This window comes from Dromiciops gliroides, chromosome 6 (assembly GCF_019393635.1).
Source record: "Dromiciops gliroides isolate mDroGli1 chromosome 6, mDroGli1.pri, whole genome shotgun sequence".
Classification (NCBI taxonomy): domain Eukaryota; kingdom Metazoa; phylum Chordata; class Mammalia; order Microbiotheria; family Microbiotheriidae; genus Dromiciops; species Dromiciops gliroides.
This window is the reverse complement of record NC_057866.1, coordinates 121605409-121625056: the sequence shown is the minus strand read 5'-3', so window position 1 is coordinate 121625056 and position 19648 is coordinate 121605409. Positions and strand designations below refer to the sequence as shown.

At 36.1% G+C, this 19648-nt stretch overlaps 1 protein-coding gene across 1 annotated transcript in view; it reads left to right on the top strand.

The window, feature by feature from the left end:
• The window catches only part of CORIN (corin, serine peptidase), a 225053-nt gene that overhangs the window by 32541 nt on the left and 172864 nt on the right, over positions 1 to 19648 (top strand). The window contains 1 exon segment of the mRNA XM_043972400.1: positions 9180 to 9324. Within this exon segment, the coding sequence (XP_043828335.1) occupies positions 9180 to 9324 (145 nt within the window).

Below are 19648 nucleotides of genomic sequence, written 5' to 3'. Positions count from 1 at the left end.
ATCTTGTTCTTTTCCTCCAATTCACTTCTGGGCCCAGCTTATTGTCCACTCTCAGCATCTGCCCCAATTATGTTAGTTTATGATCCAGTTCTATGGAGAGTTCATCTAACTGCAGTGCCTATTCTAAACAATAGGATTTCTTCACTAACTTGCTGTGAATAGTTAGTTCAATCTGTTTTGAATGATTATGGCTCGCATTTAGGAGGCTATGCAATGTTCTAGGGCTTGATGCAATTAACATAATGTCATTTGCAAAAAGCAGTGTGTGAAGGACCTCACCATGTCTAGGAAATCCTTTAATTTGAACCCTGAATTGAATAGAGTTAGGAACATCTCAATGGAAGATTTGCCTCCCTGTTTTATGCCTCACTTAATATTAAAAATGTGAGGGCTTGGGGCAGCTAGGTGGCTCAGTGGATAGAGCACCGGCTCTGGAGTCAGGAGTACCTGAGTTCAAATCCGGCCTCAGACACTTCACACTTACTAGCTGTGTGACCCTGGGCAAGTCACTTAACCCCAATTGCCTCACTAAAAAAAAAAAATTTGAGGGCTTTCAAATAAAGTTATTTTTATTATATCTGTGATTTGGCAATAAATGCCACTTCATTGAAATCTAGTCAAAATTCCCACTATAAGGCTTCAAACAGCTTACCTACGAATGTCAACATCTCCCTCTTTTTCTTTGGGCTGACTCAACCTGCTTTCATGATAGCAGGTATCCCAGAGATAGACCACCACCAGGTGGTTATATTCAAACTCTGAGTCCCAAGGGAAGTCCTGTTGAGCATAAATATACTTTCCTTACTCATATCTATTGCTCTTCAACCCCTATCTAATGAATTTCCTATCCATATCACAAGCCACTAATAATAATGACACTTTCGGATCTTAAACATGACTTCACTGGACAAAATTATTTTTCTATCCCTTTTCAGTATCAAAATGTTCATATGTAACCGGGGCAGTATGTATATGTTTGACATTTAATACAAATCCTCTTCTTTTACACAAATTTTTTTTCTTTCTTTTTCATCCTTCTACTAATTTTAAAGGGTTCGGGGTACCTTACACATCTTTCAAGGAATTACATGTGATTTTTAACACATAAAGGAAACACTTTTGGAGAAAAACATTTTAGGCTGAATTTTGTACTACCAAATCAAATCTTTTTTTTTTTTAATGCCAAACAGAAAGCCCAATGGGATCTTGTAACCTTTAAAACTTTCTGTCACTTCTGTTACTGTAAACAAGTAGTCTGCTGTCAAACGGCATTTGCAAAAGCCTGCCCTTCTTACCTTCAGTACCCTTGAAGTATATGCCCATTAAATTCACAAAATCTTTGAAGAGATGAAGGTTAATATTTTCTCATTCACCCTTTTTAATATTAATAAAGTCCAGATATTTTTCTTTTTTTGCGTGTGTATCTATGAGGGTTAAGTGAGTCACCCAGGGTCACACAGCTAGTAAGTGTCAAGTGTCTGAGGTTGAATTTGAATTCAGGTCCTCCTGAATCCAGGGCCAGTGTTTTATCCAGTGCACCACCTCATGGCTCCCAAGTCCACATATTTTTCAAAGCATTTTGCATCCCTTACACCTCCTTCTGATATCTGGAGAATAAATGTGTCTATACTTTCACACTCTTATCTCTAGCATGGATCTCTTCTACCTTCACAGTCATGGTCAGCATTTGAATGTTAATATGATAAATTGTTGGATGGTCTAATGAATAGTTCAGAAACAAAGAAATCCCTTTGGGTGAATGGGATCAGGAAAACTTTCATGGATGACTCAGTTTGAACTGCTTTGCATCATCACAGAATTTGAGAGTGGGTTATCTAAGTCAACCCATGTACAAGGCGTTCCTTGCTTTAACTTACTTGACAAATGGTTGTCCAGTCCTGAAGACCTCCAAGGAATCCACCCCCCTTTTGAGGGACACCATTCTACTTTGGACAGCTCTCATAGTTAGCAAGCTTTTCTTGGCATCAAGCCTGATTTTCCCTCTTGGCAACTTCTACTCTTTGCTCCTGGTTCTGCCTACTGGGACCAAACAGAAACAAGTAGCACACCTCATCTGCACTACAGCCTCTCAAATAGTGAATATAGACTTCTTTTCTCCTGTATAGTCATGCCCAGGTTTTTCAGTAGATCCTCATGTCATGAGCTAGGGGCTTGTCACCGTCCTAGTTTTCCTCCTATGGACTCTTTCTGCCTCCTCAGTGTCCTCAAACTATGGTGTTTAGAACTGAGAACTGAACACACTACCCCAGATGAGGGATAAGAGCAGATTACAGTGGAATCATCATCTCTCTGTTCCTAGAAGAGATTTCCCTTTTAATGCAGTTCAAGATTTTAATACCTTTTTTTTTGGACAGTCACATCATACTGCTGACTAATATTGAGCTTACAGTTTTACTAAAACCCCATATCCTTTTTTTTTAAAAGAATAGTTGATTTCTGCCATGCTTCCCCTATGGATAAGATGATAGTGGAAATTAGGCTAAATAGTATGAACTAGAGATTTTTAGGTGAAAGGAATGGTATAAGCAAAATTACGAAAGTAGGAAATCACAAGATACATTTTAAGGCTGGTGGGAGGATTAGTCTGTCAGGAATAGAGGTTCTGGATGGGAGATAAGTAGGGGATAATGTTGAAAGATATCTTGCAGGGAAATTGTGGAGAATAATATCGAATACCAGGTGATCCTAAAAACAACAACAGTTTTTTGAGAAAGTAGTGACACAATGAGGAGATTGTTTTTTTATCTATCTATCTATCTCTTTATTTATTTTTGTCTTTGAGAACAGTGTTTTAAGAAGATTAACCTAGTAGCTATGTACAAACTAGATTGGAAGAAGATGAAAACTGGATGCAAGTAGAATAATTAGGAAGCTATTGTGTTATTCCCAGTGTTAAGTAACACACTATTGTTTAAATGTTGAAAGCTCTGTTTACTCTAACTTTTTTTTATTTGGCTTTCTGTGGAATTGGGAATTCAGAACTCTGGTTTGTTGAACGCTGTCCCCCTCCCTCCTGTTTCCTTTGAATGCGGGTAGGAGATAGCCTAAGAAATCTTGGGATAGGACAGAAATGGGATTATCAATGGTTACTATGTCCTAAACCAAAGCACAATTTCCTCAAACTGAATGAAAACTAATTTACAAATTCTCTGGGCCATTAGTGGTTGGATGGTAGCCATTTATAATATAGACTTTCCATAACCTCTGTAGGGCTGTATCCCTTTCCACCACCTTTAATAAACTGGAGATCTTTTTTGTCCATGACTCATTAGCCTTTAATCTCAGTAGGTCTCATTATTTTGGTAGAGGGGCTGAAATGAATCCTTTTGTATTGACAGGACTTCTGTGCCCATGGGTCGATCATAATGCTTCCTTATATAATCCTACCTCTTTTTCTTTTCTTGTTGGTCACTAATGGGTAGAAGAAAAAGAACGTTGGAGTTGGGCTGTGCACCTGAGTATATGTATACCTCTCTAGGGTCATTCTGTTATAGAAGAGTTGTGGGCAAAAAACCATACAATAAAATTCTTAATTAATAGAAATTATTAATTTATTGGGATAGATGTAAAATAACCTCTAAATCACAACATCATAAATCCAAAGGAGGAAGGAACTTCAGAGGCCATGTAGTCCACTCCATTCTCTTTATAGTTGAAGAAACTGATGTCTGGAGAGGTTAAGTGACTTGTCCTAAGTCACCCCATTAGTAGCAGAGGCAAGATTTAAACCCAGGTTCCCTGGCTCCAGTGTGACTACTTTGTCTACTACACCAAATCATTTCCATTTCTGGAATCCTATGAATTTGTGGTTAATTCCTTATTTCCCCTTTATTTTTTTTCAAGATAAAATGAAGGAAAACAAATTTCTAGTAATTTATTGTTTTAAAAAGTGCCACAAAAAAGCCTTTTAGGAGATATTGTGAGTTCAATGCATAATTGCTCCTAACTCCCATATTAGTACCTTCAGAACCATTTAATGATCATTTATGCTCAGAATAATGACCTCAAGGCACTACAAGATCCTCAGGTATCTGAGAAAAAATTCACAATGTTCTTTATATTATCCTTACCATGGCAAAAGAAAGTATACTCTTTTTTTTGTTGTTGTTTTTGTTTTTTTGGGGCACTGGGGGTTAAGTGACTTGCCCAGGGTCACACAGCTAGTAAGTGTCAAGTGTCTGAGGTCAGATTTGAACTCAGGTCCTCCTGAATCCAGGGCCAGCGCTTTATCCACTGCACCACCTAGCTGCCACCAAAAGTATACTCTTTTAAAGATTCCAATAACAAAAAGCATTCTTAGTTAACCAAAAAGAATCATTTAAACAAAATACTGAGAATTCCAGTTGATCAAAGTTTAATTACATGTATAGCAGAAATAGTGTAAGCACATGTTTATTTTTTCTCTTTAGGTCAGAAAAAATGTGGTATTGGAAATTTTCAAATAATGAATCATCTGAATTAAACTTTTTTCTTCTACTTTTACCTGTAGGAACTAGATAAATGAATGCAGTAAATTTGTTGGCAAAGGGAAAGAGAGAGAAGAATGGGTACTAACTAGTCCTGGTATCAATGAAGGCATCTTATTTTCTTACTTTTTACCAAAGCTCATTTAATGATCTGAACAGTAATAAGAGATTAACATTCAAGGAGAGAAATAAGTTGTGAGGATAGCATAGCCAGCTAGTCCTTCTGCAGTCATCCTAATTTTGAATACCTAACATTTGTGTGCTCAACTTTAAATTCAACAAGAATTTATTAGGTATCTATTATGTACTAGGCATTGTATCAGGCACTGGGATTATAAGGACAACAACAAAATAATCTGTCCTTGAAGAATTTATGTTCTGTTGAAGAAAACAACACAGTCACAAATAAATAAATATGACATATATTTATAAATATAGAAAGTAATTAGTAATTATGGCAGGGGAAATCACTAACTGTTCTGGGGATCAGGAAAGGCCTCATGGTTGAGGTGACATATCAGTTCTGTGATGAATGGATCAAGGGACTCCAAGAAGCAGAGGTGAAAAAGAATAACATTCTAGGCATAAGTTATGCAATTATATGTACAGACCATAAGGGAACTTGTTTGGCTGGAATTAGGGAATAATAGGAAATAAATCTAGAAACTTACAGGGAGTGAAGTGAAATCTCAGAGCTGGTTTAATTTGAATTTCTTTATTTTTAGTGCTTTGGAGTGTGTTTTCATAGGGTGATTTATAGTTGGCAATTCTTTTGAGGACTGTTAAAATCCTTTCACCATTTATCTTCTGGGGAATGGCTCGTGGTCTTGTATATTTGTCAGTTTCTGATGTATTTTACATATCATACTTTTGTGAATGAAATGATGCAAATATATTTGTCAATCAATTTCTCTTTTTATTCTGTCTTTATTGCTTTTGTTAGTGCAAAACCTTTTACATTTTATGTAACCTAAGTTGTCTGTTTTGTCTTTTGTGATCACCTCTATCCCTTGCTTGGTTAAGAATTCTCCCTTATGTCATAGGTTTGAAAGATACCTTCTTTTGCTCTATTTTTTTTTAAATTATGTAACTTTTTATCTTCAGGCGTAATATCCATTTGATATTTATTGTGGTATATGTGGCATAAAGTGTTGCTCTAAAACAATTTTTCCTTTTGCCAAATTAGTTTCTCCAGAAGTTCTTGTCAAATAAGGAGTCTTTTCCGAAGAAGTTTATATCCTTTGGTTTATGAGACAATGGGCTTTAGAGTTAGTTTTTGATTCTCGCTTATTTAATCCATTCCACTCATATATTCAAAAAATGTTTTACCAGTAGCAAATGGTTTTGATGATTGCTGATTTGTACTATATAGTAAGGAGTGGTCCCCCTTCAGTCCTACTCCCCCCATGATATCTACCTTAAGAAGGGAACATTTCTATGCTTCTTGAGATAGGTATAACTTTATTTTATTTTTTAAAATAATATTTTATTTTCCCCAATTACATGTAAAAACAATGTTTAACATTCATTTTTTTAAAAATCTGTGATCCAATTTCTCTGCCCCCCTCTCTTCCTCACCCCTTCCCTGAGATAGTAAACAGTTCTAAAGGCTTTCAGACATTACCTGAAGGCAAACTACCCAAATCAGCAAGCAATTATTAAGCACTTACTTGTGTAATTTGCAGCTGGGTGGCTCAGTGCATAGAACACTGGGTCTTGAGTCAGGAAAACCTGAGTTCAAATTCAGCCACATACTAGCTAGCTATGTCACCTAGGCAAGTCACAACCTCTGTTTGTCATAATCCACTGGAGAAGGAAATGGGAAACCACTCCAGTATCTTTGCCAAGAATACCTCATGGACAGGATGGTTTGCAGGGTCATGAAGAATCACAAAGAAAGGCAAAAGCAGTTTGCTCTCAAGCTCATAGACTAATGGGGGAAGAAAGCATGCAAACTGTTATGTGTAAACAATGCATACATATACAGAGGAAAACTGGAAAAATTTCTTCTCCTTCTCAGAGGGAAGGCACTAGCATTAAAGAGCATTGGGAGAGATTACTTGCAGAAAATAGTATTTTGCCTGGGACTAGTTATAAGAGTCAGGAGGAAGGAGAGAATTCCACACATGGGAGACAGCCCATGAAAAGGCATCAAGTTGGAAGATAGAGTGTTTGTGCAAAGAATAACAAGGAGATCAGTGTCACAGGATCACAGGGAAGGGTATAAGGTATAGGAAAACTTGAAAGATAGGAAGGGGCCAGGTTGTAAAAGGCTTTAAAAGCCAGAAGATTTCATATTTGATCCTGGAGGCAATGATGAGCCACTGAAGTTTTCTGAATAAGGGTGTGACAAAGTTAGACCTTCACTTTAGGAAGAACAATTTGACAGAAAGGTGGGCAGGAGTGGGGAGGACTTGAGGTAGGAAGATGAGCCAGAAGGTTACTGCAATAATCCAGGGATAAGGTAATGACACAGTTGTGTCAGGAGAGATGTTATAAAAGTAGAATCAGCAAATGTTATTGAAGGCAGAATCTCCAAACAGATTAATTTTGGAGAAGACTCAAGAATAACACCCAGGTTGTAAATTTGAAGGATTGTGAGGATGGTAGTACCCTAGACAGGGCATTTCCAATCTAATCCAGTAAACATTTATTGAGTACCCAGTATGTGCTAGGCATTGTCCTAAGCACTAGGGATTTAGTTCTTTAAAAGAAAGACAATTCCTGACACCAAGTACCTTATAATTGTATGAGGAAGGGAAGACAATATAAAAGGAGGCAGGAAAGCTGAGGGAAGAAGACATTAAGGGATAACCTAGTATGGAGCATCTTGTTTTATGGAGTTGAAACCAGGCAGAGCAGCAGATGCAGAGTGGAATGAGACCCAAAGTCCAGTGTCTGCCCTCTATGAAGGAAGGCATTGGGAGGAATTTGGTGCTTCTCTCTCCAACCCCCTCCTATTAGAGAGGAGAGGAGATTGAGGGAGGTAGTGTCAGTCAAGGCTTGAGTTAGCAGAAGGATTTTGAGATTAGATGCAGGGCAGAGTTAGGAAAAGAGAAGTTTGAGGGAAAAATAATGAGTTCAATTTTGGACATGTTGAGTTGATGTCTATGGGACATCCAGTTAAAGATGTCCAGTAGGTAGTTGGAGATATAAGACTGAAGTGTTCTTTTTGCTTGTTTGTTTGACACAGACCCTAAAAGGAGATAGTGTATAGGAAAAAATCCAACAAATGAGAGACGGGAGTATGCAAAGAGGGTGACCTGAAAATGATGGTTTGGTAGAGGAGTGGGAGAATGGTGGAGTCTGGAGCCAATCTAGTGTCCCAATTAGAATCTATATGCCAAATTCTGCCAAAGTGGGTTAAACTTAGTACTGCCAGTTATCACTGCTCCCCAGTGACAGATGCAAACATTGATTAGCTAGAGACAGAATTCAGACCTAACCAGCACCCATCTGAGATGCAAGAATAGGGCACTGGTTTGGGTGACTTTGATGTCCCCCCCTCACCCAATGCCTTCCTGTGTGTGGAGAACATCTTGCTGGTTAGTTACCTTACTCTTTTGCTGTGCCCATTACCTAATGGACAACTGAATGGAAAGGAAGCCAGCCATACTGTTCTTATCTGCAGGCCACCCCCCTCCGCCTTTATGGCAATAGAGTAAGGCTGTTTTTAAAACTGCTATTTCTGTAAATCATGTTATTTAAAGGTTTTTTTCCCCCTCAACATGTGTCTATTAAAATCCAGGTGGTCATTAGAATCTATGCCAATTCTCTTAAATTTAATGTTAAGAGTGATACTGGGACCTGAGAGAGGACAAAACTGTTTGGAGAGGGTAGCTTTAAAGTATTGAGGTTTCTTCTGCTAAAATGCAAATTAACATTGCAGGGTGTTTAAGGGACCAAGTGTTAAGAGTTGATAGTTTCTTTGATGGAAAAAGAACAATTTTGGGGAGAATACATAGCCAGTATAGGGGGCTTAAATAAATAACTAGGGGTATTGATGTTGTCTTTTTGCCTTCAAAGTCCTGGCCGGGCTTGGAAGAGGAGGTCGTATTTCTGAAGGGGAGGGGCCGCTAAGGGAAAACCAAAACACCAAAAAGGGTGAGAGGTGGAATGAGCTGTGTGATGAGCATGCCACTTTGACTCTGCTTCAGTGAATGAATGAAGGCTCACTTTGCCAAGCCTGCCTGAATCACTTGGTGGAGGCAGAGTGTATGTGTATATATATATGTATGCGCACACATATGTGTGTGAGTGTGTATACATATACACACAAATGTTTTCACCAGTAGATTGTAAACTCCATAAGGCGAGAGCTGTTTCATTTTTTCTTTTTTATTTCTAGCACTCGGCATCGTGCATGGCACAAAACAGACATTTAACAAATGTTTGTTGATTGAGCTACCTGTTAGAGGACCTGGGTTTGAATCTTGTCTCTTGTCGTGTGATTATTGGCACAGCACGTAGCCACTCCATATTTCAGCTTTCAGATCTGCAAATGAAACCACTCACGTTGAAACGCAGTCACCCAAACGTTAAAAAACAAACAAGTTCACTGGCTTCAATTCTCCCTCTAAATCTCACGGTCTAGTACATAACTACAGAGAATTAGTCATTTAAAATATCACATACAACTTCTTGAATTGCTTCAGAAAAATCATCTTTTTGGTTTTTGTTTGTTTGGTTTAGGTCTTGGGAGTGGACGAAGATAGCATGGGTGGCGGCTGTTCTCAGAAGTTGGCATCGGCCAAATACCTTCGTCTTTTGTTGCTGGTATTGATCCCATGTATCTGTGCCCTCATTCTCTTATTGGTGATCCTGCTTACCTTTGTAGGTGAGTAGTACTAATGTCAAAGAAAAATCAGGTTACAAAGCTAAGTGAGAAAAATTCTGCAAGAGAGATAATTTCTTAGCTTTATTTAAGATGAAGTCTTAGTGGTTCCATTTAAAACTGCTAATTACTTGCCTATACACATCCTCCATCCCAGTGAAGCCAGTCTTGCCATATCTTGTTCCTTCTTGCTTGAATTTTTTTTTTCTTCTTGAATTTGTACACAGCATCCTTCCATCTAAAATGTCCTTCCTCCTTTTTCTGGAGTTAGCATAGTGGAGTGAGGGAAATACAGGATAGGTATGTAGTCGGACTCAAAGGATTATACTTTTAGATTTGGAAAGGACCTCAGAAGTCCTTTAAAAACTCAAATTCTAGTCTTAGCTTTGCTGGGTGACTTTGGTCCAGTCATTTCACGTTTAGACCCTAAATTTCTTCTCTTAGAAAATGTGGTTATTTGGACTATATGAGTTCTAAGTGACTTCTCAACACCAAGTGCTCAGGACATTCAGCTAGTCTAGGTCTCTGCCTGTCTTCCTTTAAAAACTGGATCAAAAACTTATCTCATCCAAAAAACTTGCTCTGATTCATGACTCTTCTGTTATGTGTCCCCCACTTCCCAGCAGTTACTACTTTTATTTGATGTGATGTTTTAAAGTCGTCTGTCACTTCATTTATGTGTGGTCTGTTTTTCATCCAGACTGTAAACTTGAAGGCAGCAACTATGCCTTCTTTTTGTCATTTCCTGAAGGTTGTAAAATATATACATAAATATGTGCACATATAAGCATGTATACCTATGTGTATATATCTGTGTGTAATTTGAAATCAAATGCTGAAAAATGCATTTGAATGGCAAAAAATGCTCTTGAACTTGATAAAGTATTTAAGCCTATATCTTAATTTCATTTATATGTTTATAGGCACATCATGCAGTTTCTAAATGGAACAATCCAAAACTGAGAACACATTTGCCACTTAAATGTTTAACACAGAACTAATTTTGAACTGGAAACATTATGGAAAACAATTTTTATGCTTTTCAACATTCACATGCATGCTTTTATGATATGCAGTGATAATCACATATAACAACAAAATATTTATTGGTTTCTTCCCAAAACATTTTTCTCTGTTATTGCCTTTTTATTATTTTCTTCCTTGACAACTCTTCACATTATGTTCTTATTGTTTTATTCACCTTTATCCTACTCATGGCCAGTGCTAACCATTGGTCATTTGTTTTGACAGTTTTATAGCTCAGAAATGTTAGATTTTTCTACTGAAAAATATAACCATGGTGTTAAAAATACCAGTAATACCTAGTATCTTTCTCCACTACATCCATCCATACATCTACTCAGAACAAAATACATTCATTTATGTTCAGCCCAATCTTTCCTTTAGGCTATGAAGTTAGTATAAGATAGAGCATTTTTTCAAAGATATTTTGCTTTGAATTTATTTTTTTTTAAAATCTGAACATCTTTTCTTTACCCTTGATCTTAATGGAAAAACCTCTAGCTTTTCTTCATCACATACTATATTGACTCTTGATACTACTTACCATATTAAAGAAAGGTCCATTTATTCTAATGCTTTATATCTATATATTTTTTTTGCAGGGCAATGAGGGCTAAGTGACTTGCCCAGGGTCACACAGCTAGTAAGTGTCAAGTGTCTGAGGCCAGATTTGAACTCGGGTCCTCCTGAATCCAGGGCTGGTGCTTTATCCACTGCGTCACCTAGCTGCCCCCTCGATATTTTTTTTAAAGTAGAAATTAGTGTTAGATTTTGTCAAAGGCTTTTAAAACATCTGTTGCTATAATAACATGGTTTAAATTATTTTATTAATATTATCTAGTATATTTATAGTTTTCCATATATTGAATCAACCATGAATTCCTAATATCTTTTTAATATGTTGTATTTTCTTTGTTAATGGTTTATTTAACATTCTTACATAAATATTTAATAGGAATATTGTGGTGTAACATGGGTTATTAATCTGGGGTCTATAGACCTGTAAGGGGTCAAGTGATAGATTGCAAGAGATCCATGAATGTGGGTGGGGAAATTTGCATCTTTTTTTTTTTTTTACTAACTTATAAGAGAAATTTAGCATTTCTTTCAATTACTTAAAAACATTACTTGACAAGGAGTCCATAAATTTCACCAGACTATCAAAATAAAAATTTTAAAAACCAAACAAACAACTGTTGGTCTAAAAGGTTTCTCCTTTGTTTAAGTATTAAAAGTGTATTTATCATAGGTTTTTTCTTTAAAGTAATCCCCTTTTCCTTTTTTCTGTTAAGTTTAAGTATTATAGTTAATTGTTCTTGGAATGTTTGATATAATTCACTTGTATACTTAATATAAATCTGCTCCTGGGATTTTTTATTTGGGCAGTCATTTATGGCTTGTTCACTTTCTCTCTCTCTTTTTTTTTTTTGGTAACTATTCATCCATTTCATCTAAGTTATCAATTTTTGTTGGCACATAATTAGATCAAATAGTTTCTGATAGTTTCTTCTATTTCATTTTATATTGTTTTGAATTCTCATCTTTAATTTTTGATAGAAAGTAATTGGTTCTCTTCTCTCTTTTTAACCCAAGTTAACTATGCCTTATGGTTACACATTCATTTTTTTAGATTTTTCACTTTTGTCCCTTTAACTGAAAAAAATGGCTCATGTTTGCCTCTTTATTAAAAAAGGAAGACTTGCTATTCCCTCCCTCATTTGGATTCCCCCCTTCCACATGCTACAGGAGAGAGATTGTGTAGACTCTGCCCATATAGGGTATCCTCATGTCTCAATATGAGCTTTACAATCCTTTCCCCTTGTAGCATTCACAAGTTAAATTCTAATTTCTCTCAAATAAGAGACAAACATTCCACTTCCTAGACAACTTTGTAGTTGCTAGTTGAACAAGATGATCCTTGAATTTAAACGTTTCTTTAGCAACTCTCTAGCAGACCATGGCTTTTCCAGTTTGCCTTCTATATATAGATTTTAGAATCACAGAAATCTCAGTTATGCCCTAATTAGTATTGTATGAACTCTGAAAGAGCCCCTGTATTTTCCCACAAAACACTATATTTTTCATATATGTTAGAACTATCAATTTTAAAAGATTTAAAATCAGAGATTATAAGGTGTTTCATAAGGACTTTTTAAAAAATGTGACTTTGTGTAGTTGAGTCATTCGCAATGTTTTCTGATTGTTATAAAAATATTCTTTCACTTTTTTTATATCATGACTGAGACATGATTCCATCAAATATAGCTAATAAAACTTCACAAAAACATCAAATTAAGCACATTACTTTTTTGTTTGAAATTTTCTAAAAGCTCCATGTTACTCACAGGAAAAAGGTCAAATTCATCAGGATGGCACTTAAAGCCCTCCACAATATGATTTTATCTTACCTCTACAATCATTCTCATCCTAGCTGTGCCCCTACCTGTATGGTTTGGGGCAAGACAATTACACTCCCTTGGGCTTCAGTTTCCTTATGAAGTTGGACTAGGTGACACCTCTTCCAGCTGCAATCTCCTATTATGATGACAGTGGCCTGGTATAAATTCTTCTCTTGAATCTGGCCCTTTCTTGAAGAGTCAATCCAGAGATCCCAATGTTATATATTAACATTTCTCTACTTAAAAAAAGGGATACTAATTTTTAGTAAGGTTATAGAAAAGACATAACCAATTATAGTTGTGGGTTTATCATATGTGAAAAGCCCTTCTGTGATGAGAAAACAGTGTAAAGAGAATGAGCAAACTTCAACAAATACTCCCAAGTTAAGTCTAGGGTTATTGATACATAAGTTTCCTTTGTCTTTCCCTATTTCTTTATAGCAAAAATTTGCTCAAAATGCAATAAAAACCAGAATATCTTTGTCAACAGACAAAATCCATTATCAAAAACACATACAACAAATAAGCGCAGTTTCAATAGAACAGGAAACTAGGCTAAGTGATTACAGTTTGCACTGCAGAGATGAAACAGTGAAAGGAGAAGGATTGGAGAGGAGGTAAATTCCCTAGGTCCAAGTAGCAGCAATACTCAGGCAAACAAACAAAATTTTTCCAGGCAGATAACTCCTTAAGTGGGTCAGAAAGTCAGATGAGGCTCCAATTGCTTGTGATTATGTTGAGTTTAGGGTAGTAGCTCCTTTCACTTGCAATGGTCCACGCTGTTCCCATCTTCCAATGTGAGTACCAAAGCTGTGGGATTTCCCCTGTCTAGTGTGGTCTCTATCTCCCATGATCTTTTAATTTCTCTTTTCATCTGGAGAAAACTAAAGTATAATAAAAGACCTCCCTTCCCCATAAGGGGATAGAATCATATGTATACACATACTCGCATATAAAGTCATATATACATACAGTGGCTTTAGTCAGTCCTAAAGCAGGACCAGTCCTTAGGGAAGTAGTTTCAAGTTCAGTTTCAGTATGGAAAACAATGTATATTCCCAGAAATAAAGAGGAAGTTAATACCTACACTTGCGCATTTGTAGAAGCATTTTTATTCTATTTTTTGATTTGAAGTTTGTGATATTTCATTGGATCTTTGTATGCCATTTCGCACGTGACCCTTGTACGGCCATTTCTCATTTGAAAATTTAGAACCTCAGTGCGGTTCAGGGAGTGAAAGTTAGAAAATGAGTAGTAGAGTTTTTGTCCCAATTGTTTCTCTGATCTGCAGTGGGAAAACTTGATAACTTGTGAATTTATTATTAGTGTAGGCAATTGTGCTAACTAGCAATCTAATGGCATAAGAGAGTTTATGTGTCTCCATAAGCCCCTAACTTGGTCCTAGGGAGCTATTTAAAACTAGGAAGCATAAAGTTCATTTAATATGTCTACAATTAGATTCTTTTTGCATTATATTGTCAAGTCTTTTTGAGTATCAACTATTTTTTAATGTTTTTTTAATCAAGCACTTGCTAATTACAGTAAAACAATTTCTACCTCATATAGCCATTGCATTTATACTTACTTGGAGAATCATGCAACATAAATATAAATTTATTTTGGGAGCAGTTGATACATTCATCTTGCTAATCCTTGGAGATTTAATCTTTAGTGGAGGAGGATTCTCAACAAATCAAACATTCCAAGACAAAATGATACATGTCCTATAGTTATGATGCTCATTTTCATATGGCATGACAGGAAAAGAAATAATTACAAGTAGAAGAGGATACTCTTTAAAAAAAAAACCCTATTGAAGAATGTGTGAACTTGAATGCCTTTTAAAAAAGTTAATTTTTTTTACCTCAGTTTTAATTTCATTTTAACAAGGGGTTGCTTGTATTCTAAAAAACCCTTTAAATTATTTTGAATCCCAGAAGTGAAATATTGTAGAGAAATAATTTATATAAAAGTGTTATTTTAAAAGCTAAATGACCTGCTGGAGTTATATCATCTCAAACTAAATGTCAAGGTTACTCCTAGAGAGTAGGGAATTAGGCACTTTTAGAAGTTATATTACAATTGTTGGCTGCATATGTCCTCCTTTAGTATAAGGAAGTAATAATTTATTCAAATGTAGGTAGGAATGAAACAAGCAGTAGGCAGCACAGTGGATAGAGTGCTGGACCTGGAGTCAGGAAGATCTGAGTTCAAATGTGACCTCAAACATTTAGTAACTGTGATGCTGGGCAAGTCACTTAACCCTGTTTGCCTCAGTTTCCTCATCTGTAACATGAGTTGGAGAAGGAAATGGCAAAATACTTTAGTATCTTTGCCAAAATAACCCCAAATAGGGTCATGAAGAGTTGGACATGACTGAAATAACTGAACAATAAAAAGGAAAGAAACAAGCATTTATTGAGTGCCTCTAAGTGCCAGGCACTGGGCTGTGCTTTATAAATATCATCTCATTTCATCTTCACTACAACTCTGGGAGGTAGGTGATACTTTTATTTCTGTTTTACAGTCAAGGAAACTGAGGTAGTTAGAGCCTTGCCCATGGCCACACAGCTAGTTAGCATTTGAGGCTGAATTTGTACTTAGGTTTTCTTGATGCCAGGCCTGGTGCTCTACCCACTAGGCAACATAGTTGCCGAAGAATTCTGTTTATTTATTGTTTTTTTTTCAGGTGGGGAGGATCTTTAATAAAGATAACCTTTAACCAACTGCTTTTTAGCTGGGGGGACTGGGGGGGGCAGATAATTGTGACATGATTGTGACATTTCAGCGTCTCCATACCAGAAAAACATTGCTTTCTATCTATTTTTTGGCTAGAAGGATACCTTTGGAAGATCATTCCCGGCTGAGGAAGAGGAATTTAGTAATTCGCCTCACTCAGTCCCTTTGCATGTTCTCTACTGTGTCTTCCGACTCGGGGATGGGTGGGAACATCATCTCATTTGAATTCTGTTTATTTTTAGTATTAACTTATAAACTAGAAAGTTCTAGTTAATTTTTAATTTCATACTTGCCTCATCTTAAATTTTGGAAGTATTGACCTGTTGTGATGTCCCTTCTTTGGAAGGTTTTTTATTTCTTATACCCCATTGAAGTATTTGAATTGTAAACCTTAGAAAGGAATGTTGAAATAGGAAAAGCTTCTGTTTAGTCTAAACTTATGTCATAGGAACATTTTAGAGTAATACAAAACACATTTTATCAAACTATTCTAGTTACTAAATCTAAATTCAACAAAAACATTACTAGCACTTCTAAAGAAATTTCTGCAAATATAGTTTTAAATACTTTGTTTTTGTTATTTGATTATAAGTAAGTTAGATAATTCATATATCTGATTTGATAATTTTCTCTACCACACAGAAATTTTCATTAGTATGTGCCACTACATAGAAGTTGCATTCTAACCTTTAAAATAACTAAATCACATGTGCATCTCATTGTACATCTTTGGAAAACATTTTATCCAATAGCTGGTGTGTGTGTGTGTGTGTGTGTGTGTGTGTGTGTGTGTGTGCGCTCACGCTAATATACTATATATATTATATATATATAATATGTATTACACACACATATACATTAGCATTTGTTGGGTTACTAGTTGAAGAATGAGTCAGATATCTTTTAAAAAGGAAATTAAAGCTAGGGAAATGATAATTTTTCATTTATTTGACTTCACTACTCATGAATGAGAACTTCCCTTACCCATTTCCCTTATAAGTAATGTTCCCTGTATCTTATAAAAATATAAAGTAGTATTTTCACTGGACCCTTCTCTCCATGAAATAGTGGCAAAGCTTTGAGGATCTGGCTGCTAGCCAAAGTAATTAGAAACCTTTTTACTACTTGTAGTACAGTCTTGATGATTAATTCTGTATTACCTAAAATACTTTTGACTTGTTTTTCACTATTTAAAAAAGATGTTGTTAAAAATGGGGATATTAAAAGAATAATCACTTTTCCTTTGTGCTAATAGTTCATAGCATAGGTACAGTTCATGGTGCAGAATGTTTATCCTTTTCTTGTGTTCTAATTTTGGTGCTATTATAAAAGTTATAATGGAAGGCCAACTGTGAATAGTTGCTTAAAAACAAACTATTGCATCTAGGTTTTAAAAGCCTTTTACCTGTTCAAGCACAGTGCTGAGGCATATAGTAGGTGGTAAGTAAAGGGTTGTTCAATGAAGGAATAAAAGAATGATGTTTCTTTCAATTCAAGTGATTACCATTTGCAAAACCCTATGCAAGGCAACAGGGTATGATAAATCCCTAGACTTGGAGTTAAAAAGTCTGTGTGGGAATTCTATCCTAAACTTACTTGCTGTCTGACCCTGGGCAGGTAACTTAATCTTTCTGATCTTGTTTCTTCATCTGGAAAAAGAAAATATTCAAAAAGATCTGTGATCTTACTGATTTGAAATTTTCCTCTCCAGATACAGATCCCAACTTACCTGTGCCTGCTCACCCTGTTAGAATGTTGGAAATGAAAGTTGCTGACACCTAAAAGAACCTTAGGATCCATTCGTCGTATAAACTGGCTGTTGAGATCTTGAGTCGTCCACTCTTGAGTCAGTCTAATAACTAACGTTGTTAGAGCCTTACCTGCATGTTTCTGCTGTGACTATATCTTTCATGTCTTTATTCCTTAGCTCTGGTTCATATTAATTTCTCTGCATCTTCCTTTCTAGATATTTTTGGTTCCCTCGTTCCTCTCTTAGGTGGCACAGTGGATAAAGCACTAGCCCTGGATTCAGGATGACCTGAGTTCAAATCCAGCCTCAGACACTTGATATGTACTAGCTGTGTGACCCTGGGCAAGTCACTTAACCCCCATTGCCCTACAAAAAAAAACAAAACAAAACAAAACCAAAACCGAACCCAACAAAACCAAACCAAAACAAACAAAAAAACCCCCAACAACAACAAAATGTCCAGTTTTGATGGTCCCTGGCAAAACCTTGTCCCTGTGGGTCAACTGATATCTTGATGATTCTGGTGCCTATGGCATGTTTTCAACAGAAGAAACTCCTGTATAAATGTGTCAACCAGGAATGTAGCCTGATGAGTAGATGTTTTTGCTGAAAGTTCTGACAAAAAATGGATTTTCATTAATAAATGACAGCATGATAAGTATATCAAAAATATGTACTTTATAATGTTACATAAAACATTTTACCTAGAAAACTTTCAAAATTAGGAAGCATAAAGAAGAGTGCACAAATCTGGAAGAAATTAAATTAAGCATTTACTTTATTTAAGGTTCTGTCTTAAACTCTGGGGATACAAAAATAAAATTTAAATAATCCTTTACCTCAAGGAACTTAGATTCCACTGTGGGGTGGGTTGGGAAGGAGGGTTGCACACATCAGTATATAGATAAATATACAATGAAGGACAGAGTGCTAGTGACTTGAAGGGTGAAGTGGAGGGGGCAGAATTAGGATAACTTCACAGAGTAGAAAGTCCCCTTTCTGACAGGTGGAGATTCAAAGGGAATGAATTCCAGGCATGAGGTGTAGTGTTTGGGAACAATATTAAATTGATCTCTTGTTGCCCTTGTGCAAAAATATTCCATGTGTTTAGGTCAATCCTGGATAAATTTCAGATAATTTGAAAACAAAAGTTAATGTAGTCCTTTCACTGTATACACCATACTTAAGTACATCCAGGGGAATTCAGAGATTTAGTTACCTGAATTTTGCTGACATTTCCATTGTGACTGGCCAGAGTTTTATTTAGAATCCTATACCATAGGAATCTGTTGACCTTCACTAGTTGGAAAGCAGCTGCTTTCCTATTTTGATGTGTAGATGATGTTTTACAAACGCCAAACACATAGTCATAACATTTTTCCCCCACAGACCAATATTAAACTTTTTATTTTAGTTTTCTTTATTTTTAAAGTGATGCTAGATGGTTTAGTCAAATGATGCCCTATTAGAAGCATTACATATATACATTTTTAGAATAAAATTCCCCTGGGGAGCTGCGATAGATGGATCGATATCACATTGATTTATTTTTAGTGGAACATTGAACTGCAGAATGCTAGATCCTAAAAATGAAGTCTTTTCAATTTTTAAAGCTTCTGGATAAAATATATATTGACTTAACCAAAATGTTAAAAAGTACTGTTTTCCAAAGATGAAACTAGTATTGTAAGCCTTAAGAATGATTAGCATATTTTTAGAGGAACAGGCTATTTATCTATCTATCTGTCTATTTATTTATTTATGGGTGGGGCAATGAGGGTTAAATGACTTGCCCAGGGTCACAGGTTATTTATTTTGTAATTAATTGAGAAATTCTGACCTACTGGATAACCTAAAATTTAGTGAAATAACAATAATAGAATCTCTTAGGTCAAGAGTTAGAATCTGATTTCTAAACTTTAGTTTGCACACTAATTGGAATTTATATTATACTTGGCAGGTTATAAGTTTGGGGGTTTTTATGACTACTGTTATCTTTTACATCCATAGCTATGATCCACTGAATCATAGAACCTCAATACTGGAAGGGATCTTAGAGACCATGTAGTCCAATCTAGGTGGCACAGTGGATGGGGGCACTGGGCTTGGAATCAGGAAAACCTCAGTTCAAATTTGGCCATGGCCACTTGCTAACTGTATGACCCTGGGCAAGTCACTTAACCCTTTTTGCCTCAGTTTCCTTATCTATAAAGTGAGCTAGAGAAGGAAATGGAAAACCCTCAAATGGGGTCACAAAGAATTGGATCTGACTGAAATGACTAAATAGTCCAATCTTTACCTGTATCAGAATGTTCTGAACGATATACCTGGCAAGTGGTCATCTCATGTTGTTTGCTTTAAGACTTCCAAAGACTCGGAACCCACTACCTCCTGAGATTTTTCTATTTTTGCTGGT